Below are 25,662 nucleotides of genomic sequence, written 5' to 3'. Positions count from 1 at the left end.
GGGCATTGAGCCTAGAAATAAGAAGTCAAGTCGACGACAAGGAGATAGGGGGAGGCTATCGTTGCCACCCTCACTTGGAGGTTCCAATGCCGAACGACAGCGGTGGTGGAGAGTTTGCCGACGAGTTCAGGTTCGTCTTTTACTAGAGTGGAGTGTGGATGTCCTTACGGTGGATTCTGGTTGGGATTGTGGGTTCGAAGGTCTCCTAGCAGTGACCAACGAGCGAGGGCTTTGCTAGGATATACTGATTTTCGATCGGATCTTGGTCTGATTAAGAAGGGGAGGTGTGACTCTAATCTGGAGAGGGGCAGTCGTCTTGCTGGTGTAAGGGGAACTGTGGAAAGAAGACGAAGAGGTTGATGTCTTTTTGGCATCAAGATGGTGTTCGGACAAGGATGGAGGCGCCGGCGAGGCTGCGCAGTGGCGTCTTCTCCTTCTCTGTTTTTCGGCTTAGGCTTGCTGGTATCCGGGTCTAGGCTTTTGCTCTAGGCCCACTTTATCTTCAATATTGTTTTCTATTTTATGTATTTCTTGCTATTTACGGTTTATCACAGACAAAAATAACTTACCCTTTTTTGGTAGATCAAAATGGGCTTATTCACGGTTTATGCATCTCGTATACCTGACTTGCTCTCAGAAGGTGGCGTATCATTTGTTTAGTCAGATGGTCACAATCTCCGGCGATAACACAGTTGGAGAGTTTTTTTTAGACAATATGATATGTAATTGCTACTTCATCATTAATAGAGTTACATCTTTAGCGATCTCTCCACCATGTCACTGTTGGTCGAGAGTAAATAGAGTTGTTATTTGGGTAGTACTCTTTACTGGTTGTTATTTTGTTAAAAACTTGTTTGTATAGATTTTTAATATTATAGCAGGTCTTTATAATAAAAAATTTAGGTTTCACGTCCCTCTTTATATTTGACGGTTTCATTAATAAAGATTTAAAGACAACCGCACTAGCCCTTACATCAAACAAAAAATGCCACCATCCACGTATTAGAAAATTACAAGACTTTCTCATTTTAGACCTTATCCATATCCAACGCAAAAGAGGAATTAGCGTCGAAATAAAGCAACAAATTAATATACAAATAAAAATCCGAGGTGGGAGTACACCTAAACGACAGGTCGTCTTCTTCATCGTTTTCCCACTTAATCAGTTAATCCCCAACTCTCTCTTGGAGAGACCTTCTTCTCAACCAGGGCCACCACCACCTATATAAACCCTGTAAATCTTTCTTACTCTTTTATATTCCTCACAAATCGCATTCTGGGTGCTTAAAGTATGCAACGTTTTCAGTCCCCGACGATTTATGTCTTTATCTTGATTGTTTGTATTCTTTGGATTTTGGGTTTTACCGCTGGCTTTCCGTTTTGATCTTTCTGTTTTTAACCATCCACCTCTTTAGATGATTTGTATTTCAGTACATGATGAACTGACTTTAATTTCAAAAGGGTAGATTTTGATTCTGAGTGATTTTTGGGTTTGCTTTTACGATTTGGAATTTGATTTGGACTTTTAATGTTAAGACCATGATTTTGAGTATATAATTTCGAACAGAGTTGTAATTTTTAGAGCCATAAAGAAGGGGCAAAGGAGAAGAAGGAGCAGTCACCAGTGAATAGAAGGTGTCTAGTTGTCACTGTTAGTTTCAGCTCCAAACCTACTTATGTTTGTTGTTGTTGTCGTGTTGATTACTATAGCTGATTAGTTATCTACTTTGTGTAGCTATGATTAGGCTTTTCAAGGTGAAGGAAAAGCAGAAGGAGCTTGCCGAAGCCAATGGAGGGTCACCTCTTAAGAGGCAAAGCGCTGGAGAGTTGCGCCTTCATAAAGGTTTTTGTTGTCTTTAGGACTTTGAACATATTTGTGATTGCACTATTTCACTTTCGTTCAAGTTTAAGTGTGATGGTGATGGTTTTGAGACTGAAAAAGGGTTAAATGATTAGAGAATTTGATTTATATGGAATGTTTGTATTGTTTGAATTTTGGTGATTAGGAGAATGAGTTTTCCTAGATTACAGTGTTATAAGTTGGTTTGGTGAATGTAGAACATATCGATCCTTGGTTTAGTTATAGGACTTAGCAAAAAGGTTCTAATGTTTTGGAGCAACACAATTTTTGACATAACTGTTTCTAACAAATTGAATGCTGATCGTGTTTTCTTTCTTTAGACTGAATTGATAGATCAAGTTGAGGTATTTTTGGACTTGACTACAATGGAATGGTTTTTCACATTATGTTTAAATGTTGTTGCCATGATGAACCATCATTTACATTCTTTACTGTCTTTAACTACTTATTTGTGCTCCACTGCTCCTGCTCTCCTGGATTGATCATCTATTTAACAGAAAGTACCTTGTTTTGGCATCTGATGCAGATATATCTGAGCTGAATCTACCAAATTCTTGTGCAATATCATTTCCCAATGGCAAGGATGATCTTATGAACTTTGAGGTTTCAATTAAACCAGATGAAGGATACTACACGTAAGAATTGCTCTAATTTTTGTCTGCAATATTTTGTCCAAACATAATTTTCTTTCAAAACTGGGAAGTACTAATTTTAGACAATGAATATACAATACCTGGTTAAACTTGTTATACAATACATATACATATGTGCATAGAATTTTAAGTGCCGGGCATATTGAATATAGCAGGATAAACACAATCAATAGTATTGTGGGTTTAGGGCATAACTTTAGTAGTGTCTCCTCTCAACAAGTACAATGATTTTATTTCTGATACTTTTTCATTTGTGTGACAGAGGTGGTAAGTTCTTCTTTTCATTCAAAGTTTCTCCTATCTACCCACATGAAGCCCCAAAAGTCAAGTGTAAGACCAAGGTAGACCTGCACATCATAATTGTATTCTCTACCTTTCTTCCTTCTAGTTGATTTACTTCTATGGTACATTGGCTTATACCTGGTACAACCAATTCTCAGGTCTACCATCCTAACATTGACCTGGAAGGAAATGTCTGCCTCAACATCCTACGAGAAGATTGGAAACCTGTTCTTAATATTAACACCATTGTTTATGGATTGTATCATCTTTTCACGGTAATTATATTTGTACATTTTAGACAATTACCTGGCATCTGGTATCAGAATGTTGCTTATTTTCTCTTCAACTTTGTTCGCAGGAACCAAATCATGAAGATCCCTTAAACCATGATGCAGCTGCAGTGTTGAGAGACAACCCAAAGATGTTCGAGTCCAATGTGAGAAGGGCAATGACTGGTGGATATGTGGGGCAGACCTTATTCCCAAGATGCATATAAACTTTTGTTCGGGTACACCACAGTGCTGATTGATATATTATCTTGCCATGGATGTGAGATTGTAATATTTGTCGTGCAGACTGCATTTTCTTTCTTCACCTTCTTTCAAGTGTGGATGGAATTGTGGTGTTCGAAACTATTCAACTTTTGTGATGCTGCTATATTTGTGTAACAGAGATGGAATGGTTGTACTTAATGCGTTGTCTCCGAGTACTAGTTATGTTGCAACGGCGGAGCTCATGCTTGATATTGATAAAACTTAGGCCATTGATTTTTCCACGACAATATTAATTATTTTAGTACAGGAAAAAGATGGTGATTAAGGTTTGGAAACAATGATCATGGTGGTTTCAGCCAATGGCTTATCTTAGTACTCTCACGGCTGGCCTTCCCATCAGAGTATAATCTCTTTTCTGGTTCGCAGTAGATCTTCCAAGGCTGTATGTGATTGTGGGATCTACGACTGGACTGTTCTTGCATCTGGCTTATGTATCCCGTAGAACTTACTCTCGCTTCTCTCTTGGACCAATGGACCTTAACCAATTATCTGTCTGATCTTTGTAGTTTCCTTCACTAGTTAGTAGTTAGTACTCATACGTAGTCTTTTTGCATGAATTAATGATATGTTTGCTTTCTGTAACTTCTGTTGATTTAACCCTATTTACCGGGAAGCTCTTGCAAGTTGTTGCAGCAGCCAATATAAGATTATGCAGTGTCTCATACCATATGCTCAAGACAAAAAAGTTTTCGACACAATTGCATCTTATAGAATTACAGCCTACAAAAGCACTTCTTATTCTTCTTTAGCATTGACATCAGACCATTACAAACCCCTCATGTTTCAAAAATACACGACCATTACCAGAGGAAACGAAGTTGCTACATCACTATATAATCAAATCATATTGACCAGTGTTCAAAGCCTCCTGGACGTGTATTGATAGATGAACAGTTTGCGATTTACCATCAATGAGTAATAGTTTGAAAATGGTATCCCTATCACAAATCTCTTACCCTCAAAGTTCAACACAATATCTTCTCAAACTTGTCACTGTACATTCTAGATGAATGCGTATAACCTTTAAAGACTAAATCTAAAGAAAATGCCATATGCATGAGAAATGTGAAGTCAGACGTATTCTATTTTCACACATACTTGCTGCTCCTTCGTCCTTCGACATAAGGAATACCTCATTTCACTTCGTCAGGCTCATCTCTTCCTCTTTTGCGCTCGCAACTCTAGCACTCTCTCGGTCCTTTCTGAAGATAACATACAAAGGCGTATAAAACAAGCAACACAAACCAAATGGAACTGCCATCATGGTAATAAGCCCTTGTGATAATGCAAAGGCCTCCCTCGTAGACCCTTTAATCGGATCTACAGCTTTTGCATCATAGCCAAACATCTTCTCTGAAAGAATTCCAACCAAAGGAGCAGCAAAAGAAGAGAAGGATCCTTCAAAAGCCCGATCAAATGCATAAATCATAGTTCGGTGTTTGGTAGGAACAACCTCAGCAAACATGGGACCATTTGCAGCAGTAGCATTCCAGCTGATAGTTAAACCCATCAGGGTGAGAGTGACTGCAAATGTGTAATAGCTGTCTACTGATTGTGGGATTACTTTGAGTAGAAACCATGAAAATGGGATTCCCATGAAGGCGCTGAACTGCGCACACATGATGCGACCGGTATGGGGATAGATTCGTGACATTCGATCTGCTATGATTCCACCAAGAAGAGACCCCGTAGCACATCCAATAGCGAAGAGACTGAGGAGAGCTGCTGTACTGTTGTGATCAAAACCTGTGAAAATGGACTAGAAGTTAAAAACTTAGTGCTTAATGAAACCAGAAGTGAATTTGCAGTAGTAATAGCTACCTATAAGTTCGAACCACATAGTGAAAAACACCATGGCAGTCCATGGCAGGGACCCAACAATGCCCTGCAAGACGATTATTTGAAATGTTTTCACTTTAACGACCGACTTCATGGCTGTCCAAGACTCCAACCAAACTGATGCTGCAGTTGAAGTAGTAGTGCCCTTCATTAGCAAATCATCCCTACAACATAAATCACCCATATTATTCTTGCTTCACCCACACAATAATAAAATCCACAATGTGTTTAGGAATTCAAGTTTAAAGGTACCTCTCAAAACTCTGGTCAGCACCATCAGTGATAGGAACTATTTTTCTAGGATCAACAACAAACATAAACACAAGGACACCAATCAGAGAACTCAGTGCTGCCATTAGAATGAAGGCAATACGCCATCCAGGTATGCTCCAGTACATGTCACCGGCCATAAGTGTGGCCACTACACCACCTCCAATGCCACCCAAAGAGCCAACAAGGCTCACCATCCCAAACCCTGCCCCTCTCACGCCGTCCTTGTAGCTATCAGCAATGAAAGACTGAAGTGCCGGTATGACAATTGCCAGCCCGAAACCATTCACTGCTCTCCAGATTGCAGCTTGACCAAAATGGTGGCTTGCACCCACTGCAGCAGTTGATATTGCCCAGCAGAAAGTCCCCATTGCAAGTACAGTGGGGCGGTCATATAGGAGGACTAATACACCTGCAAGGGGAGATGCCATTCCCTGCACAAAGTTCCTGATGAATGTGAGATATCCAAGATCAGATGGCCCGGCATTAAAAGCTTCACTGACTTCTTTGTATACAGATGGGAGGAGATTCTCATCGGCTCGCTCCATTATAGCAGCCATGTTGATGAGAATGAGAGACAGAGAAACCCCCAAAATCTTTCTTGTTCTGTGAAAACAACACATATTGACAGGTAAGAGAAAACAATGTCAATTCGTCATATAAATTCCTCAGTACAAAGGAGTTCACAATCTTGTGTCATGATTTAAGGGATTCTCTTAAATCCAGAATTTCTAGGTGAATCAGAATCCAACACAATCACATCTCTACGATGTTGACAATCCACTCTTAAACAAAACTGAAAAATTAGTGGAACCATTTCACCGCATTGAAACACCTTACCGTAAACACTAGCTAGTTTCATACTTCCATTCCATAGTCATTAACCAAATCCAGACCTAGACATATGCATTTCATAAGCACTTAAATGGTAACCACTTCATAGTAAGGCTGTGTTTCAAGGCGAAAATATTAAAAGTGCTCCGGAATATTGAAACTCCGAAGTCAAGAGCCATGTATTAAGGTGTGAAGTGGCTCGCTAGATCTGAAAGCAATGCTAAAAATCCTAGAACACTCAAAAAGCATTTGACTTGACCTATTCCAAACTTATCGGAAACTAAAAACTGATACTTCAGCCATCAACAACCCACAAAAAGCAATCAAATCCCATATACCAATAAAAAACTAACACAGAGAGATAAGCATCATAAGCTGAAAGAACAACAACACGGGAAGAAACGACGGTTAGCTTCAACAACTGACCTCATGGCTTCCAAGCGTTCAAAAAACCCAGGTGTTGATCGCGAAGAGGAAGATGGGTATCTGTAGGCCCGTTTATGGCCCATGAAAGAAGAACCCGACTGCCCTCCAGAGAACTCGGAAAGGACAAGTCCTCTGCATCTATGGCGGATCTGAAAAGACAAAGCTTTGAACTTGATTCAAATCCACACGACCATTCTGGTCTCCCAGTTGATTACGTTTTTTTTAAAGAATATATTTACGATTCGATTTGATTATCATTGTTTTGGGTCGATACAAAACGCGCGCGACTCCGATTTGTCTTGCCTGTTATATATATCTTGTGCTTTTATGTACACGCTCGGATTACAAGTGATGGGATTATGTTGACTTTGGGGTTCGATTATGGCCATTGATTCTGCTCTGCTTTGAATTTTAGTTAGTGCTTTATGCATTTAGTTCTGGTCTTTTGACTTCTAACTGATAACTAGTCGATCAACATTCCATGCGTAATGGGATGTTCATATTGCTATGTTTGTAACTTGTTTGGATAAATAGAAAACATTAACTTTGCATTTTATGGAAGGCAAACTTAGATCATTCTAAGTTTTGGACAGAATAACAAGTGAGATCCTAAAATAAATTTAACGAAAAAAAAAAAACACAGCATTCAATCCTATCAAATTTTTTCGTATTCAAATTCTGCACCGAGAAATCACAAGATCACTCAACGAGAAATTTTGTTGTTACCGAGTGTACAAATTTCATATCATAAACAATCGTTAAAAAAGACAATATGAGTGCGGCGAAATGTACACTTGGTAACACAATAGTTATTTGACATTTCATTTGGTCAAGGAGACTTGAGGCTAGCTTTACCCACCAAAGTTTAAAGAAAGAAGCTTGATCTAGCAAACTTTCTCACTCTGCCATGCATGCATCGAAAGGAATAGATGAATCCACCTTCTGCATATTGTAAGCTCTCCCCATCTTAATAACATCTCCTCAGTTTAACTAATACGAGCTAAACAGAGAAATAATGGGCAGTAACCTCGCCCAGTCTCTATAACCTGACTGGAAGATGTAAATTGCTATAGTACTTGCGTTGCAGCATTCATAAGAATAGAGAACCAAATCTAAAGAGGAGAAGGATATGACAGAGGAATGTTACGAACTCATACAATCATACATACCCTACCTGATCCAGTACGTACGTGTTTATTAGGTAAGGACAGCTACTTACTATATATATCATAGGAGAGCCAGATTAGGTTGAAGTTTTCATTTTTTTTTACCACTATTCTTGTGTATTTGATAGGTAAAAACTAAGAAGAGTTCCCATAAATTTGTTGTCTCAATTACATAACATATTTCTACCTCCAAATGCTCAAGATCCAAGAGTCCAAGCCCGATGCATCATACATACCCAGGTATACTTGCGATCTTGAGCGTGCTCTTATGCTGAGCTTTCTTAATTAAGCTGCTCGTTTCACGGTTTTCACCAATATCGTCATGGCATTTTTTGATGAAGCAATTAGATCAATGTCAAGAGAAAGATCAACTTTATGTGAGTTGTTGTCAGTGAACTTTCTTAGATGATCAATAAGATCACAGAGGTCGATCGATCGGCAGGCATTTCTTAGATTTGAGATACCTGCAAACTTACCTGTTTTCTTTAGCCACAGCCTTCTTCACATGAGATCGTGAAGTACGGTACTCTACGACCAAATTAAACGTGTGCATTGGTTATATTTCCACATTTCTCCCTAAATCGCTCTGTCATGTGATTTAGTTCTATTTTGGTACACTGAACGAAATCAAACCTGTTATCTAACTTGACCTAACCTGTAGAACAGTATTTGTTCCATCTCCTCGATCAATAATTGCCAAACCGTAAAACTAGTCAATAGTCTCAATAGTCGACCGTTCTGCTTCTGCATTTTGTTTTGTTGATCTCTTCTTCAGACGAAGCAGACACACGTACGTGATACTGATCTTATATATAGAATTTGCAATACGTACTTAGGATAAGCATGTAGTCTATATAGAGCAGGCATGCGAAGGCAATGTGAGGCTTTCGTCGTCCAAAGCCATTGTCCGGTTAGCATCAAAATCTATTCCCAAAGCTCTTGTTGCAATTTCCTGGCTGCCTGCATATTTCACCAAAATAACAGCAGAGAAGTATCTGAATACACTACAGCTTTTCGGGCCTAAATGATATAAGTAACTACAAACAATGACTAATAAAATAGTTCGGGAATTAAGTTTGAAATTCTTCATTTACAACAACTAAGCACCAATGTCGCACTGTCACCATATCATAATCAAATACTAAGGACAAATGCTACTAAATCAAATATACCGAGTTTATACATTACGGGTCATGTTGTATTTGAATTTCGGTTGATTTATTTTAATTGACAGATTTTTTAAACTATTTATAATGACTTAATCGGAAATGAGATTGGACGATTCGTTATTCTCATTGATTTAATTTCAAAAAAAAATGAACTCATGCTATCTTGAATTTCATTTACATTTCAACTTCATTCGTACCGGTAAACGCAAGATAATGCTTGTTAGCCCAATCTGCTGTAAGGTTTTTTTTTTTTGGGTCAATAAAGCTGCTGTAAGGTATAACATGTGATTAAAGAATTGAATTACGATGTGTAATTAAGAAGTGATTAGGGCGTGGGTGAATGGAGCCCCCACGTGGGTCTCTTGGACCGACGAAGACCAATCAGAAGAGCAGGCCCCTTCTAGGAGAAGGATGAGACCACGGGGTTCGGTCCCCGTTCAAACGGCAGCGCACGGCCGTCTGTCTCCCTCTTCCGCCGCACGTGTGCCAAGCCAGCTACTCCTCACGCTACCATCCCTCTCAACCTGAGCTGGATCCCCACGTGCTCCTTCCATTGGATTTAGCCCCTTTTCTATATAGAATTTATAATTACGTTCTCCATCTATTACAAACTTTAGATTATACGTCATTAGTCCGAACTCCAAATTTAGAAAAAATGTTCTGGGAGAGACTATACCTAGATTTAATCTTGATACGGGGATAGTAGCTCAATCCATCATATAGTAATGTAGCAAATTGTTAATCTTATGAATTAATAATGGATCGTTAACTATCACTAAGTATTATTTTTACGTTTTATTTTATTTTTTATTGACATGAGTTCTTTTAAAGCGCTAAAAAATTACGACTGTCACATCTTGAAGTTTATCACTATGCGTAGGGCTTACAACTTATATAAATCTTATATCCAAGCGATTTTACTATGTATACTGCTTATAACTTTTATAGACTTATATGAAGCAGCCTTACTAAATTTACTAAATAAATTTAAAATTGTGATAAAACTACGAGGGAAGTCAATGTCGAAAATACAATTTCAATTATGACTGACATCTTCTATTCTGTGCTCCCCATTTTTCCCATGTTTCGTTGCAAATGAACTTGATTACTCCATTAGGCTAACCCTAAAGCAAGTGTGTATTCCTATTTTCATTTAGTAAAATAGATTTAGCACAATAATAGAAACCGGGAAGAATATAGATGGGAGGTGGAACCACATTCACGTGGTGAGCGAATGGGGGGCACGTATTGATTTTTGTGACGCACGTGTGGACTGTTAGCGGGAGGTGCTGGGTCCCACCCTCAATTGTGCGTTTTAGGTTCCGTCGAAACGGAACGCGGCGCCGGAGTTCTATAACGGAATTTGATCTTCTGCGAGTCGCAGCGTGCCCGGACTATTGTTCAATTGATTAGTAGTATCTTTGATGAGTGAAACATTAGTGGAAAAAATCTCGCTAACAACGTGACCAATTAAATAAAAGACCATTACTTATCCCATGTTTTATATCCATTTTGGTTATTAACTGAGATGAATAGTTTCTGATCTACTTGTAGTTTACTTTAAGGTGTCAATCTCATTCAAGCTTTTGCAGAACAAATGGACAGAACCTCTTTTAGAGCTGGGATCACAGTGTTTGATCTAGTGAATATGTATTACTCCTAGATCCACATCTTTTTGGTATTTCATTCATTTTTTCCGTGCTTTGCCTAGGGAGGCATAATCCCCTAGATCCATGATTTTTTTTTCTTACAATATTATTAGAATTGGTAATGGGATTACATTCACACTTTTATCTCGTAACATCTTTAGTCTTGACATCTAATTGAGGAAGCCAAATTACACATTTTCTAGTATTGACATTTTTTTAACTCATTAACTATACCACTGCAAATGATTCAATTGATAAAACCTATATTTTTGCTCTCAAGTTGTAAACCATTTACATATCACTATAAAAATACTTAAAATGATAAACTAGTTCGTTTAATTTTCCATTTATTATTATTTCTCAGTTTTTTTTATCATTTCGTAATTTTAGAACCCATCTATATTGTCGTGACTTTACGAGCCCTATCTAAACAATACCTACTTATCATAGAGGATTAACATACAGTACCTACTTAGCTATCGGATCTTACAAATATCGTGGAGAAGAAAAACTTGCAATCGATGATGTGTGAACAGAGTATGGATAGAGCAAAGAAAAAAACTGAAAAAGAAAAAATAACAAGGAGAATGGATCTTGTTCTTTCACACAATTCTTCTCTTGAATAAAGTAAGACACTTTCCTCGTGAGAGAGAGGTACACAATAGAATAGTGCTCTCCTCTCGTCTCCTCTCAACTGACTCTAGAGAGAGAAAGCTCAGAAGGGTTGGGAGGTGGTGCTAAAATGACCGGCGGTGGGTCATCGGGAAGGTTACCGACGTGGAAGGAGAGGGAGAACAACAAGAGGAGGGAGCGGAGGAGAAGAGCCATTGCTGCTAAGATATACTCGGGCCTTCGAGCTCAGGGCAGCTACAAGCTTCCCAAGCACTGTGACAACAACGAGGTCTTGAAAGCTCTATGTGCTGAAGCTGGTTGGGTTGTTGAAGAAGATGGCACTACTTACCGCAAGGTAGTAATCAGTTTGCTTCAGTTTTAATTAGCTTTCTGTCTTTTTATAGATCTGTCTGGGAATCTTTGTGAGTTAAACTTGGTTTTGGTTAGTGTTTGGTTTATGGGTTTGAATCCATTTGATTTATTTGAATTAGAGGCCACCCTTTTGTAAGTTTAATCTTGTAGGAACAGATTGAGCAACTTGATGAATTGATGATCTCTTTACATCATTGAAAAGAAAAAACATAACTTTAACTTTGTTCTGGTTCTGCTTAGGATCCGAACTCTGTCGCAAAGACTCTGTCTTTAGATTGAATTGGTTAATTTGCAATTTTCATGATTCGATCAGTTGTTGATGTAAAGGCTGTGAACTATTGGTGCATTTTTTTTTGTTTTCTCATTGGTGATGAGATCTGTATTAGTATTTATTGAATCAAAGTTTATCAATGTGTTGAAATCCAAATGATACCTCTTCTGATGATTTGGCTTTCAATTGAGCTCCGTCTTTATCCGCTTAATCTTATTGTTTGATGATCTTGGCTTACAGGGATGCAAGCCACCAATTGAAATTGCAGGCACTCCCACAAATATGAGTGCGTGTTCATCAATGCAGCCAAGCCCACAATCCTCATCTTTCCCAAGTCCTGTACCATCCTACCATGCCAGTCCATCTTCCTCCTCCTTCCCAAGCCCTACTCGTTTTGACGGAAACCCTTCCTCTTACCATCAAAACCCGTCCTCGTACCTTCTTCCATTCCTACATGACCTGGCTTCCATTCCTACAAATCTTCCATCTCTTAGAATTTCGAACAGTGCTCCTGTTACACCACCTCTGTCTTCCCCAACTTCTAGAGGAACGAAGCGGAAGCCTGACTGGGAATCCCTTACTAATGGCTGCATAAACTCCTTGTGCCACCCCCTGTTTGCAGCCTCTGCCCCTTCAAGTCCTACTCGGCGCCACCATCTTGCACCTGCCACAATTCCAGAATGTGATGAGTCTGATGCTTCCACAGTGGACTCTGGTCGTTGGGTGAGTTTCCAGACTGGGGTACCTTCAGTAGCTCCACCTTCGCCCACATTTAATCTGATGAAACCGGTGGCTGAGCAGAATGTTCATCAGCAGACTGTTGTTGTGCATGGGGGGATTGGTTGGGGGAACCCCGTGGAGAGGGCACGAGGGTCGGAGTTTGAATTTGAGAGTGGCAGGCTGAAAGCTTGGGAGGGTGAGAGAATACACGAGGTTGGAGTGGAAGATCTGGAGCTTACACTTGGGAATGGGAAGATGCATAGTTAAGCATCATCCGCCGCCGGAAGCTTTAGCTTGAGAATGTGTCTTTAAGAATGAGAGGGAAGACCTTTTGTGGATTTCACTGGGCATTTCGAATACTTTGGCAGCTGATAAGCATTGCTTGGTGTCTACTTTCACTTCTATTACAAATTTGGCTCACGTCAAAATCATTTTCGGTGCATCATGTATTTCCTTAAATGTAGAGTTTACTCTCTCCTGGAGCCACTATAGGAATCTAATCTCATTGAATCTGTTGGTTATAAGAGCAAGATTTCCAGGCACACTCACAGAAAGCCTGCATTGCTCAAATCTTTCTGTGGAGAAGAACATAGCAAGTTAAAATATTGGATATTACTTTCTGTCTTAAGATTTGGAGACCCCTAATTAAGATGTTGTCGCCAGTGGTATAATGTGACCAGCTTCAAACAAAGATTGCGTTTTGGCTGTGGAGCACATGATCCATCCATTGTAGACTACCTATTGGCGAAACACATGATCACAATTCTTGGACGTAGCTGTATTATTAGATCCTTCTTGTCAGAAATAGTCTCATTCTGTTACCATTTAGTACTGTATTATCAGTCATTCATTTGGTGTTCTGAGTTTGATCTGGAGTCATAAATGGGGATGACAATAGTAGAGGGGTGACTATAAATTGCAACAAGTTTTTGAAAGTGAATTTTCCTCAGTAAGGTCAATAATACCATTCTGGCTTAGAAAGGGTGTTGTTTTCTTATCCATTCCTATGTAGAGATTGATACATATCATACTGAGAGATTAGCTTCCTGTACATTATTTGATTATTGCCTTCTTGTGATAGAGTTGTGAGGGGTCAAAAAGAGCATCTCAGAAAGAAGAGCTCAACCTCTCCAGTTCTGGAGAGGGTCCCTTTGGGCATGTGATATGTAGCATTCTGCGAATGCATGTGAAATAGTGAATTATATCACGCCTGATGTCTCAGTGTACCAATCATTTATGCTTGCACCGATTATTGGTGCCTCTGCTGCTTCTGATCCCACCCCCATCCGTTCAGCCTTTGCAGTTGAATGATCAATGAGTTTCTGTTATATGTGATCAAAATCAACTATGAAACTAGCATGACAGCACCTTTTGGCCAAGATGTTAATTTCGCGGAATTGAGGGCTTCGGAAAAAGAAGTTCATAGGGAAAATGTGGGGGGAAAATACTTCCTTTCATGAACATGTTGTGGAACCAACTTTCCTCTTTAATTTTTTTGCAATTTTTACTCATGCAATGAAATAGATACAGTTACTTACAATATTTTTGACAATATTCTACTAACTTTGTTTGTGATACTAAACACCGAAACTTCCATTTCAGTTTCATTCCTATAAGAATTTTAAAGAAACTACTTCACTTTCCGGATACCAAATGAGGCCCAAAGTGAAAGTTTTGTGAAACCCTAATTGCGAATTGACTCAAAGAGCGTTAATCATTGTTCGCTAGCTTTACCAGTAATTCTGCTAATGTAATAAGGAAGGGAGGGTGCAAACAAAAAATGGTAGTGTTCCCTCATGATCACCAGGTGAATGAGACAGATCAAACAACACCTTCACTCTATTGCCCCATACTTGAGTAGTGTCTTACTGTCTTTCGAAGGCTTCCAAATTCGAAAATTGATTTCTTGTTTGCACAACTATACGTCTATACCTATTTGCACAATCTCACCATAAGTTCATTGGGTTTATTAATTTCTTTAAAAGCGCATTGTATTAGACGCTAATCAATGTGGTTTTCTTGCGTCCATCGTCCTCACTTGGACCTCTGGCTTGGTGAATGCCCCCGTATTAACATTGAGGTTGATAACTTGTCGAAAAGAAATTGTGAAAATACCTCTTAGGTCCCGTTAAATTGGTCTAGTTTGACGTCCACGCCATGCTTAATACGATCACTGTTCTTTCAGGGTGAATCTAGAACACAATTTCTGTTGCCCTGGTTAAAAATGGTGATTATAAATATAACCAGTCAGGTAAATAATCACTTAACATATAGTACAATCTACAACTATCATTTGTCTTAGAATTTTGACACTAACTAGTAGTTGTTCTTGCTCTCTACTCGATGAATATTTGCGATGCACTAGTAATTGTTTTTGCTCTCTGATACTATGATAAACTGATATAAGATTCACATCTAAAACTAATTGGCAATGGATAAAGTGATTTAAACTTTTATAAACCCACATACTAGTTCTCATTTTTTTATGTGGGAAGTATATTTTCAACACTTCCACCGGTAAGTACTAGTTATGTCATATACGAATAAACGCCCCAACCATACATTATAATTGAAGATGCTAAGCTAATATGGAGAAGAAGATTAGCTCACATATATCTTTCACCTTTGGAAGGTAAAGGACTCTAGCTACCACTGCATTTACAATATTATACTCAAAATTCATGGATATAATCAAACCGGGCCCCTAGCTGCTTCTAGATTCCCCCTAGCTGTTTCTAGATTCAGATATTATCCTGCTAATTAAAAACATTAGAATCATTAATCCGTTGATTCATACAACAATAGCAATTGATAATTCTAAACCATATTATTGATGCCAAGAGTATAACGCAGAATGATTATGTTGCCAAAAAGCCAAAAGAGAAAACAGATGCAAACAAGAGTTTTACCTTCTTTTATTTGACGCTCGTATCATTTCACGAAGACGTAACTTCTTGTAATTATCTTCTCCAGTCCCACGTACTATATTACTTACTGCTCTTCCAATAGCATAGCTTATGGATCCTTCTCAAGTTCTCATCTGTGAATGAAACTCGTTGATTTCTTGGTCTGACAATTAGGATCAACCTAATTATAATAAAAACCTTATCAAATTTTTACTTGGCTGATACGCCTCCAATTCTTCTGCTAATTCTTCCTTTTTAAACTACACAAGAACTTAGTTCCTCCTAATATGTAAACAGTTGTATATGTAAACTGTTGAAGTCAATGTTTAACCATGGAATAAGTGCCATGTACCAAATCTTCTTAGAGAATCATCAATGACAGTGGTTGAACCCCCTAGCTGATCGATTGGCCATCGATCATCCGCAGTTGCTTAATTTCCAACCACATATTTGTTCTTGAATAGTGTAATCGAAAAACAATAGCATGTTCGCGTATTTATAACTGCTATATATAACTTAACTCAACTACAAGTCTAGACACACTATTTTTGAGCTATACTAGCAACGATGAGTAGTTCAAACTCAACGCTCCATGTAGCGATACTCTCCAGTCCAGGATTCGGCCATATCATTCCGGTTCTTGAGCTCGGGAAACGCCTCATCGCCTCCAACCAAAACATCAGAGTGACAATCTTTGCCTTGTCTTCCACGTCACAAGCCGAGTCCCTAACCATCAAAGAAGCCACGACCGCGAAACTCAATGTTGTAACGCTCCCTCCAGTTGACATCTCTGGCCTAGTCGATCCAAAAGCCGCTGTAGTTACGTGCCTTGCCGTCATAATGAGAGAGATACGACCTGCATTCCGGTCGGCGCTGCACGACATGGCGTGTCCTCCTACCATGCTCATCGTCGACACTTTTGGCACAGAATCGTTGCTCATTGGGGAGGAGCTAGGTATTCCTAAGTACGTTTACATTCCTTCCAATGCATGGTTTCTCGCTCTGATGACGTACTCTCCAACCCTAGACAAGGAAGTGGAAGGAGAGTACGTTCTTCGAACCGAACCTCTCAAAATTCCGGGTTGCAGAACAGTCGTACCAGAAGAAGTGATCGACCCAATGCTGGACAGAACCAACCAACAGTATTCTGAATACATACGATTTTCTGCTGAGATTTCACTCGGTGATGGGATTTTGCTGAATATTTGGGAGGAACTGCAGCCTACAACACTAGCTGCGTTTAGAGATGAGAAACTCTTGGGTCGAGTGACTAAAATGGTGCCGGTATATCCGGTCGGACCGTTAACTAGACTGGTCCAATCAGGTGATATGACGGTTAATAAGGACTTGTTTGATTGGCTTGACAAACAACCTAGTGAGTCGGTGATATTTGTGTGTTTGGGAAGCGGAGGGACCTTGTCTAATGAACAAATGATGGAGATGGCTTGGGGTTTGGAGTTGAGTCAACAAAGATTCATTTGGGTTGTACGGCCACCCACAACAAAATCAGATGCCGCCTTTTTCACTGCCGGAAATGGTAAATCAAACTCCTTTAGTTTACCCTGTTGCTTTTATGTTTTTACATTCGTTGTTCTACTTTTGAGTCGATATCATCTTGAATTTATGGTATTATTGCCTTTGGTTCAGGTGTGGGTGACGTATCAACTTATTTTCCGGAAGGGTTTCTGACCCGGACCAGCGGTATGGGTTTTATTGTGCCTCTTTGGGCACCACAAGTGGACATCTTAAGCCATTTGTCGGTTGGAGGGTTTTTCTCCCACTGTGGGTGGAACTCAACGCTGGAGAGTGTGAAAAATGGGGTGCCAATGATTGCTTGGCCGCTCTACGCTGAGCAGAGGATGAACGCCACGTTGTTGACTGAGGAGCTCGGGGTGGCGGTCCGGTCAGAGGTGCCGCCTTGGAAGAAAGTGGTTGGCAGGGAGGAGATAGAGAGGATGGTGAGGAAGATCATGGTGGAGAATGATGGGTTTAAAATAAGGGGTAGGGCGAAAGAGCTAAAACGAAGTGGAGAAAGGGCTTTGAGAGAAGGCGGTTCGTCATATAATGCCTTGTCTCAAGTGGTAAGTAAAACAGTACAAGATATGAAGATATGGAGGATGAATTATCATGCAAATGAAAATGCGTAATTGGTGTGTGTGTGTGATGAAGGAGAGCTCGTGCCGTTATATATATAGTGCCTCATGACTTGCATGTATTTGTGAGCTTGATTTGCTCTTTGTCAATCACATATGTATGTTGCTTGTATAACTCAGTTCAATTATAATAATGCTTGATTTTGCATTTATATTCCCCAAAGAAGTGGCTTAGTGTGTAGTAAGTAACAATATAAAAGAAACAAATTACGTACAGGATAATCAGATATCAAATGACCTATCTTTACTGACTTTATACTAAAAAATCTCTTATTTCAGTATTTTAGAGGGATATGTCATTTGTAAAGATATATAGGTCACCAGGGAATAGGTGATCTGGAAATTTAATTGCTCAACGAGTTTAAACTTTAACCATTCACTAATGTCTTTGAAATATTATGTACGTGAATTCTTCATTCAACTACTCACTCTGTGACCACTGCCGACAGTTTGATGCTGCCAACTTTTATGCAAAATTTCAAACCGCATTCTGATAACATATACTCTGTGAACGTGCTATCATGATTATCCCGGTACCCTTGAAGGTGGATGTACAAACTCAACGAGCAGCAACAAACTTTGTATGAATCCATTCACTAGGTTTACAACGATCATCGTAGAACCAAACCACAAGTTCGTGAAACTCACCAGAACTAGGAGGCATACGCTTCATATAGACGAGAAGGTCCATTGACACCCCATTGATCCGTTCTTATTGGCCTCCCCGACAGGAAGTTCTTCAACTGCTGAAGCTTCAACAGTTTTGAGGTCAATGCATAAAAAATTTCCATGACATTGACATGGCCAAGCTATATAACTTGCCCAGCAAGTAAAAAAATTGCATACAGAACTTGACCTTGTCGAACCCCTCTGTAAAAACTGGGTCAAGTTGCAACTTTTGTCGAACCCAATGTCCGTATTCAGACGACAAGATGTCAAGCATAGCCAAGTTTGAGGTAGATGAAATGGATTCAGCGTAATCGATCCTCACAAGTCACAACAACTCTGTACTGATTAGGAGATTCACAAGGGTCAAAAGCCAAGGCAGCACATAAATACGGACTGAGATCCTCCTGTCCTAATGAAAATTCTACTAATATCGTCTAATAGGTGAATCTCCACCGTTCATTGTAAATCAACAATCAGCTTACTTCTTCCTCTTTCTTTTACTCTCTACTTGTTTTCTTCCGTGTTCTTTCTCCTCTCCTCTCCTCTTTCTCTCTCTCATCCCAAACACTTCCACCATTTACAGAGAGAAAAAACTGGGGGACGCCGATCTCTTCTCTCTCGGCTCCGCCACCCTATAAACCACCGTCTCCTGCCTCATCTGTAGTGACCCAACACCTTCTTGGTTTTTTTTCTTCTCTATTTTAGTTCATTCATGAGATTTCCATTTGTTGTTCAAGATCCTGGTAGCATTCGTTAATTCTTAAAGATTCGAAACACAACTGACTTAAAATTTATGCTTCAAATGAATGCTCTCCAAGGAATAAAAAACACCAAAGTCATTTGAATTTGAAAACAGACGACAATGGCAAAGTGAGATCGATTTCATATCAGCTTTAATTTCGTCATATTTGGACTCCACGCAAGTCAGAATTAACTTGATCTTCTTCGTACAAATCCCATACTTCTTTCATGTTCCGAGTTGAACAATAAGGGCACAAATACGTAGAGGAGAGAGGGACACATAGTTTTAATGGAGAAAAAATTAGGAATGAATTGGGTCACCACAAAGGACGCCGGCGACGGAGGCTTATAGGCTGCGGCAGAGATTCGGGGATGGAAGTGAGAGAGGAGAGATCGGCCTCCCTAGTTTTTTTCCTTTCAGTAAAAGAGAGTTTGGGGTCGAAGAGTTGGGAATGTGAAAGGAGAGGGAGAGCATTTGCTGAGACAAGAGTGGAGAAATTATTAACAATGAGGCTCATCTTAGCTATCGATGATATTCACTTATTAGGCAATATTAGGAACTTTTTCATGAGAGTGATCCGAGTCCCATACACACCCCTCACATTTAGTCACATGGCAGTTTTCGGAACTAACGGAGAAGGCATATATTGAGAAAGGATACTAACAGCTAGACAACCGACAAGTCCGTGATGAAATAATGAAGGGGATGCTTTGTTTATTGAACATATGACTGTTTCCTTATGTAAATATGCATGAAAGGCGGTGAAGCTAGCATATTGTCACGTCCCTATTTTGGGAGTGTCGATCGTGGGCTGCTGGTTGAAAGAACATTAAGGATATGTGGGATTTGCTCCAAGATTCAATGTGTGGGAGATATATGGCTGCTCCTTCCGAGGAGTTCAGGCATGCCGACCCGGTTAAATTCGGAGAGCTTGTCGCTAGTCGATGACTTAACGTCAAAGAGGCGAGTTGGCCGCCCTACACACAGGTATGGGTCTGGAGCCGATCCCCTGATGAGCCCAAAGCAGGACGAAACCAGTGTATTGCCCCGTTGGATAAGGTTGGCTCCATGGAGATGGAGCGCCGCATTGACCAAGTGTGGTAGCCGAATGGCTAGGTCCGTGACAAGTGGTATCAGAGCCACCTCAACATCGCTGTCGTTGTGTTCGCCAAGCGCTCACACGTGTCGCCGTGTCCCCAAGATACGGGGGGCTCCGCGGGGGAGTCGAGTAGGCAGGGTCGCCTCTAGGGGGGAGGACCGGACGAGAAGATCCGTGGCAATGTCCAGGACAAGAGAGATCCGGCGCGAAGTCATTGTTGGGTGGAAGATATTTGGGAACTCCTTTTCGTCGCTCTAGGCATCGCGGGCGCACAAGGGTTACGCGGGCCGCAAGGGAGGATGCTGTGTACGAGGACGTACACCAAGTTTGGTGGGCGAGGATGTCACGTCCCTATTTTGGGAGTGTCGATCGTGGGCTGCTGGTTGAAAGAACATCAAGGATATGTGGGATTTGCTCCAAGATTCAATGTATGGGAGATATATGGCTGCTCCTTCCGAGGGGTTCAGGCATGCCGACCCGGTTAAATTCGGAGAGTTTGTCGCTAGTCGAGAACTTAACGTCAAAGAGGCGAGTTGGCCGCCCTACACACAAGTAGGAGTCTGGAGCCGATCCCCTGATGAGCCCAAGGCAGGGCGAAACCAGTGTATTGCCCCGTTGGATAAGGCTGGCTCCATGGAGATGGAGCGCCGCATGAACCAAGTTTGGCAGCCGAATGGCTAGGTATGTGACAATATGATGTAGCTATCTCAGTCAACCTCTCAGAGTCAATAAAAAAGAGTGAAGGCATGACTTTTTTTTTTGTTTTTGGAGAAATGAGGGCATGACTTGTTTACTTAAGGATATGGTGTGAAATATGTTTGGTATACACATCCGGAATCCAAGTTCAGAAACTTACACCGGCGTACTTACGTAAGAGAGAATTGGTATTAGCTGAAATAATTTGGTATGTCTTTATCATCTCCCAACTTTTCATTCGTATAATCTTGTCTGCTATAATACTTGCTTAGGATTACTGGGTTTAATTAAGATGATCTTCATGCATGAATATATCCCACAAATCAGATAGACCGGCCAGGAAAAAATGATTTATCTATGGTGCAGCGCTGCATACCATACATACCGAATCAGATGGTGGATAGAGGGTGTCTTAAAATGCACCTAGGGTGTGTGAGGTATATGAACGGTGGATTAGGGATGCTGCACGCATGCAGTGCTACACCATAGAATTTTCCTGGAAAAAGGGCCAGCTGACTTTAACTTTAATTGATTGTGATGTATATAAGAAAAATGGAGAACACTTCAGGAAGGTTTCTGCCTAATCCAGTCCTTCTTCAAAATGAGGAATTACAGAAGGTGCTGTGCTTTTTTCTTTAAAATCTTTTTCTCGAATAATGTGTGGTGCTTTTAATTAAATTGCTCTTGATTTTTCTGTCTTCTGATAATATATCTCCATCGCGATCATTCCACCTTTGCGTCAATTGAATATCGATCTTCAATTCTTCACTGTCAACTTCCTTATAAGGGAGTCTTGTAAATGGCAACCGCATTCAAGAAGATATTGTTATATTGAGGAGATTAACATATTTTTTAATTTGCACATATAAACTGCAGTATATACTATAAACTAGTGTGTACCTCGAGAACCAGAGCCACTCAAGGAGTTGAGAGAAGCCACTGCAATACTCCCCAAGTAATTATCGATCTACAGAATCAATTTATTGCAGTTTTACTCTTGTACATACATATGAATAACCGAACCATCTAAACAAAGGATCCCTAAACAAATCCACCTACGTGTGCAGTGCTTTCTTTGGGACTGCACCTGATGCAGGTCAGCTAATGGCCATGCTCTTGAAATTGGTGAATGCAAAGAAGAAGATTGAAGTTGGAGTTTTTACTGGATACTCTCTCCTCCTTACGGCTCTCACAATCCCTGACGACGGCAAGGTTAATTTGCTATCCAGCAAAGCCAGCTCTTTATTCTTAATGAGTATATATGTGTTTGACAAGAATCTTATATATATGGTATGCAGACTATGGCCATAGACACAACTCGTAAAACATACGAAATAGGCCTCCCAATCATAGAAAAAGCCGGAGTGGAGCACAAAATCGACTACATTGAATCCCAGGCTCTGCATGTACTTGACAATCTCTTGGGAGAACCACAGAATGAGGGTGCTTTCGACTTTGCCTTCGTCGATGCTGACAAAAATAACTATTGTAATTATCATGAGAGGTTGATGAAACTGGTGAAGATCGGTGGGATTATTATGTATGATAACACACTGTGGGGAGGGGCAGTGGCTAAGCCAGAAGAGGCTGTTCCCGAGTCCAAAAGGCCGTTGATGCGGGCAACAATTGAGTTTAACAAGTCTGTTTCGGCTGACCCTCGAGTCGAGATCTCTCATGTTTCTGTTGGAGATGGAATCACCATATGCAGACGCATTTCCTGAGTCTGTTCAATCTCTATGAGTGAATAATGGAGAACTTACTAGCCGTTCTATGTTTTTGAGTAATGTCTTCGATCGATTTTATTCTGTAATTTCTTTATTTATCTTACTATAATAAAACAAACTCATTTTATTACCCATAATAAATGTGGAAAAACATGTGAACCCTTCTACCATACTTCATTCTGATAAATTTTTAATATTCTATGTAAATAACAAAATATTATATATATATATATTAAATTAAAATATAATTTATAACTTTTTATAACTTTTTAACCTCTATTTTTACTTATAACTAATTTTCTGAAAATTCTATCATTTAGCAACTTTTTTTTTCACACATTAACCCACACTCCCACGTGCATGTTATAACTGTAATAACCCTAGATTTTTGAAACGATATTTGAATTGAATTGAATTCTATAAAGTCATGAAATTCAATTAAAAGGAAATTGATTGTTTGCGAATGTTACGAAAACAGAAACGGAAACGTTCCGAGAACGTTTAATAAGAAAACGTTACGTTTCCGAACGAATTTATCAACTTTTATTTCGTCGCTTGGTCGCGAAAACTTCCTTCACAAAAGTTGTAGAGCTCATCGATACGAGTTCGCGAGTATGTGACACGTTAGAATCGGACGTCGGAGGTAAAAGTTATTAACGTCGGAAGTTAGTTTCTGATTTGGAAACTAGTATAAATAGGATGTTTTAGAGTTTAGGGTTTCCATTTCAGGAAACCCTTCTCTCTCTCTTCACTTCCGCCGCTCACACCCTCTCTCCCTCGGTTCTCTCTCTCTCCCCGAAACCTCCTCTCCCTCTCGACCCCGAGCTCTCTCCCATCTCCCTCTCCCTCACGACCCGAACTCTCTCTCTCTCTCTCTCTCTCTCTCTCTCTCTCTCTTTCATTTTCTCTCTCCCCGAAACACTCTCACCCTCACCTCGGAGAATCGCCCCGGCGATCTACCACACAGGGCCGCCGTGACGTGCACCGCTCGGCCCAACGACATCGCGAGGACCACGGCTGCCACCCTTCAGCTCGCCAGCTCGAGACTTGCCGCCGTGAGGACGCCCGACGTTGCCAAGCTTCTGCAAGTTTCGGCACCGATCTTCATCGCCACCACCGAGCTCGAAACGAGCTTTCCACCATCGAATCGAGGTGAGATACGTGCTAGGATTGATTGTGTGTTTGTTGTGGTGATTTTTGGTGTGTTTGGAGTGAGATCGAAGTTGATAGAGGGGAGGGTTACCGCCGCCTAGAGGCGGCGCGTGGAGGAGCGTGGGAGGAGTAGGAGGCGGCCTAGGACCGGAGAGAGGAAGAGGGGAGAAAGGAGGAGGGTTTTGGGGTGGTGGTGACATCACACGTGCCGGTTTTGGGCTCGGCACGTGAGCCCCACGCGCTGCCTGCCGGAGGTGGCGCGTGTACCCCACGCGCCGCCACGTGCGGCGGTGTGACAGTGTTTCCGATAGGGGTATTTTGGTAATTTACTTAAATGTAAATGTAAATTTTATTTACTACGGTAAATGTAATTAAATTTTACCTTCGGTAAATGTAAATATAAATTACTTTCAGTAAATGTAAAAAGTAATTTGTAAAAGGGTAATTTAGTAAATTTTATTTACTGAGTTTGTATTTACATTTAAACGGTACGTATACGTACAGAAATACGTATATAATATTTATACGTACAGAAATACATATATAATACTTATACATACAGGAATACGTATATAATATTTATACGTACAGGAATACGTATAGAATATTTATACGTACAGAAATACGTATTATTTGAGTATTTGTACAGTAACAGTGAACAGTAACACTGAACAGTAACTTCGTAAAACCGAAAATTGCTGAACTGTAACCGATTATTACTGTTTCGGCATTTAAAGGTTTACGAAACGATTCTAAATTCTTTTCTTATCTTTTCAAGGTGGTCGTTAAATTAGGAAAAGGAATTATCATCGGGAATTGTGGAATTACGCTCAAGTCAATAAGGTGAGTAAAATCTCACATATTTACGAATCTACCCTCGCGGTGATTCAAGATTTTCGCAAGAGTATTTAATAATGAATTACAACATGTATACAATTTGGTGGATTACATATATACTGTATAATGGTAATAAATACATATATATATAATTCATTATATTATATTCTGTTATTAATTCATTAGAAATGGTCATTTCGATGATGGAAGTTTGTGTATTGAGCATGTGTGGTGAAATATGACATGTATAAGATATAGTGGACTATATATGTATTGTATAAATGGTAAATAAGTACGAATATATATAGTTTGCTATATAATATACTGTTATGATTTTATTGTGATTATATTGAACATGTGATTTGAATTGTACAATATGATGTGAGATTATTGTACGTGATTTTTAACATTGAGATTGTTAAAATGTGAATTGTCTTCGGACCTGATTTTTGGTACAATATGATGTGAGATTATTGTACGTGTTTGGCAAGTCGAAACCTAGTCTTTGGCCGGGCGAAAGTTACGATACAGTTAGAGCTCTAGTCTGTCTGCCTTAGTACTGCATGTGAGGTAACGGGTGGTTATCTGCTCATGGGTACTCAGTTTATTTTGGATGTTGGGTAGCGGGTGGCTATCCAATATCAGCGGTGTATTACGAGAGGGGTAACAGATGTGTACCAGCGTTCTTGGTACCCGTATTATAAATGCATTTGGGTAACCAGAAGGGTTACTTAATTTTCTCATGAGCGTTTCATTTCATATTCGTTTGGGACAACCAGATGGGCTGTCCATTGACTCATGAGGGCATTTATATTTGTTGATTTGTGATTTTTCGTGAATTTTGATATGCGAATTATATTTTGATTTTACTCATACGAGCTATAAGCTTGCCGGGTTTGTGTTTACAATCCCGGTGCGCCAATTCGATGGTGTAGGGGATAATTCCACAGGTGCTGATTAGTGGAGGTTGAGCGACGACTACAGAGGCTCGAAGTCGTTCGTATCC

The 25,662-nt window shown here is 40.0% G+C and overlaps 4 protein-coding genes and 1 pseudogene across 7 annotated transcripts; 4 read left to right on the top strand and 1 right to left on the bottom strand.

Moving 5' to 3' along the window:
- Positions 1-1,190: 1,190 nt before the first annotated feature.
- LOC126782435 (NEDD8-conjugating enzyme Ubc12) lies at positions 1,191-3,527 on the top strand. Of its 4 annotated transcripts, none has more exons than XM_050507701.1 (7): positions 1,191-1,234; positions 1,583-1,635; positions 1,736-1,843; positions 2,388-2,496; positions 2,777-2,855; positions 2,955-3,071; positions 3,155-3,527. In XM_050507701.1, the coding sequence occupies exons 3-7, from the start codon at positions 1,738-1,740 to the stop codon at positions 3,290-3,292; spliced, it is 549 nt and encodes a 182-aa protein (XP_050363658.1). In that variant the 5' UTR covers positions 1,191-1,234; positions 1,583-1,635; positions 1,736-1,737; the 3' UTR covers positions 3,293-3,527. The 4 variants fall into 4 exon arrangements, with proteins under 4 accessions (XP_050363658.1, XP_050363651.1, XP_050363665.1 ...); XM_050507694.1 differs by having other exon boundaries at positions 1,211-1,289; XM_050507708.1 differs by lacking the exon at positions 1,191-1,234 and having other exon boundaries at positions 1,309-1,651.
- A 601-nt stretch (positions 3,528-4,128) lies between these two features.
- Positions 4,129-6,958, bottom strand: LOC126792565 (uncharacterized). Its single transcript, XM_050518975.1, has 4 exons — positions 6,720-6,958; positions 5,442-6,065; positions 5,172-5,353; positions 4,129-5,096 (listed from the first exon to the last, which is right to left on the bottom strand). The coding sequence occupies exons 1-4, from the start codon at positions 6,800-6,802 to the stop codon at positions 4,489-4,491; spliced, it is 1,497 nt and encodes a 498-aa protein (XP_050374932.1). The 5' UTR covers positions 6,803-6,958; the 3' UTR covers positions 4,129-4,488.
- Positions 6,959-11,347: 4,389 nt separating this feature from the next.
- LOC126795899 (BES1/BZR1 homolog protein 2-like) lies at positions 11,348-13,183 on the top strand. The gene is made up of 2 exons (XM_050522659.1): positions 11,348-11,670; positions 12,199-13,183. The coding sequence occupies exons 1-2, from the start codon at positions 11,446-11,448 to the stop codon at positions 12,943-12,945; spliced, it is 972 nt and encodes a 323-aa protein (XP_050378616.1). The 5' UTR covers positions 11,348-11,445; the 3' UTR covers positions 12,946-13,183.
- A 2,966-nt stretch (positions 13,184-16,149) lies between these two features.
- LOC126798208 (anthocyanidin 3-O-glucosyltransferase 5-like) lies at positions 16,150-17,889 on the top strand. Its single transcript, XM_050525135.1, has 2 exons — positions 16,150-17,121; positions 17,232-17,889. The coding sequence occupies exons 1-2, from the start codon at positions 16,152-16,154 to the stop codon at positions 17,729-17,731; spliced, it is 1,470 nt and encodes a 489-aa protein (XP_050381092.1). The 5' UTR covers positions 16,150-16,151; the 3' UTR covers positions 17,732-17,889.
- A 3,606-nt stretch (positions 17,890-21,495) lies between these two features.
- Positions 21,496-22,664, top strand: LOC126798292 (probable caffeoyl-CoA O-methyltransferase At4g26220; annotated as a pseudogene).
- The last annotated feature ends 2,998 nt before the right edge of the window (positions 22,665-25,662 follow it).

The sequence above is a fragment of the Argentina anserina genome, chromosome 1 (genome assembly GCF_933775445.1).
Source record: "Argentina anserina chromosome 1, drPotAnse1.1, whole genome shotgun sequence".
Taxonomy (NCBI): domain Eukaryota; kingdom Viridiplantae; phylum Streptophyta; class Magnoliopsida; order Rosales; family Rosaceae; genus Argentina; species Argentina anserina.
The sequence above is the reverse complement of the archived record's forward strand: the minus strand, read 5'-3'. Positions and strand labels throughout refer to the sequence as shown.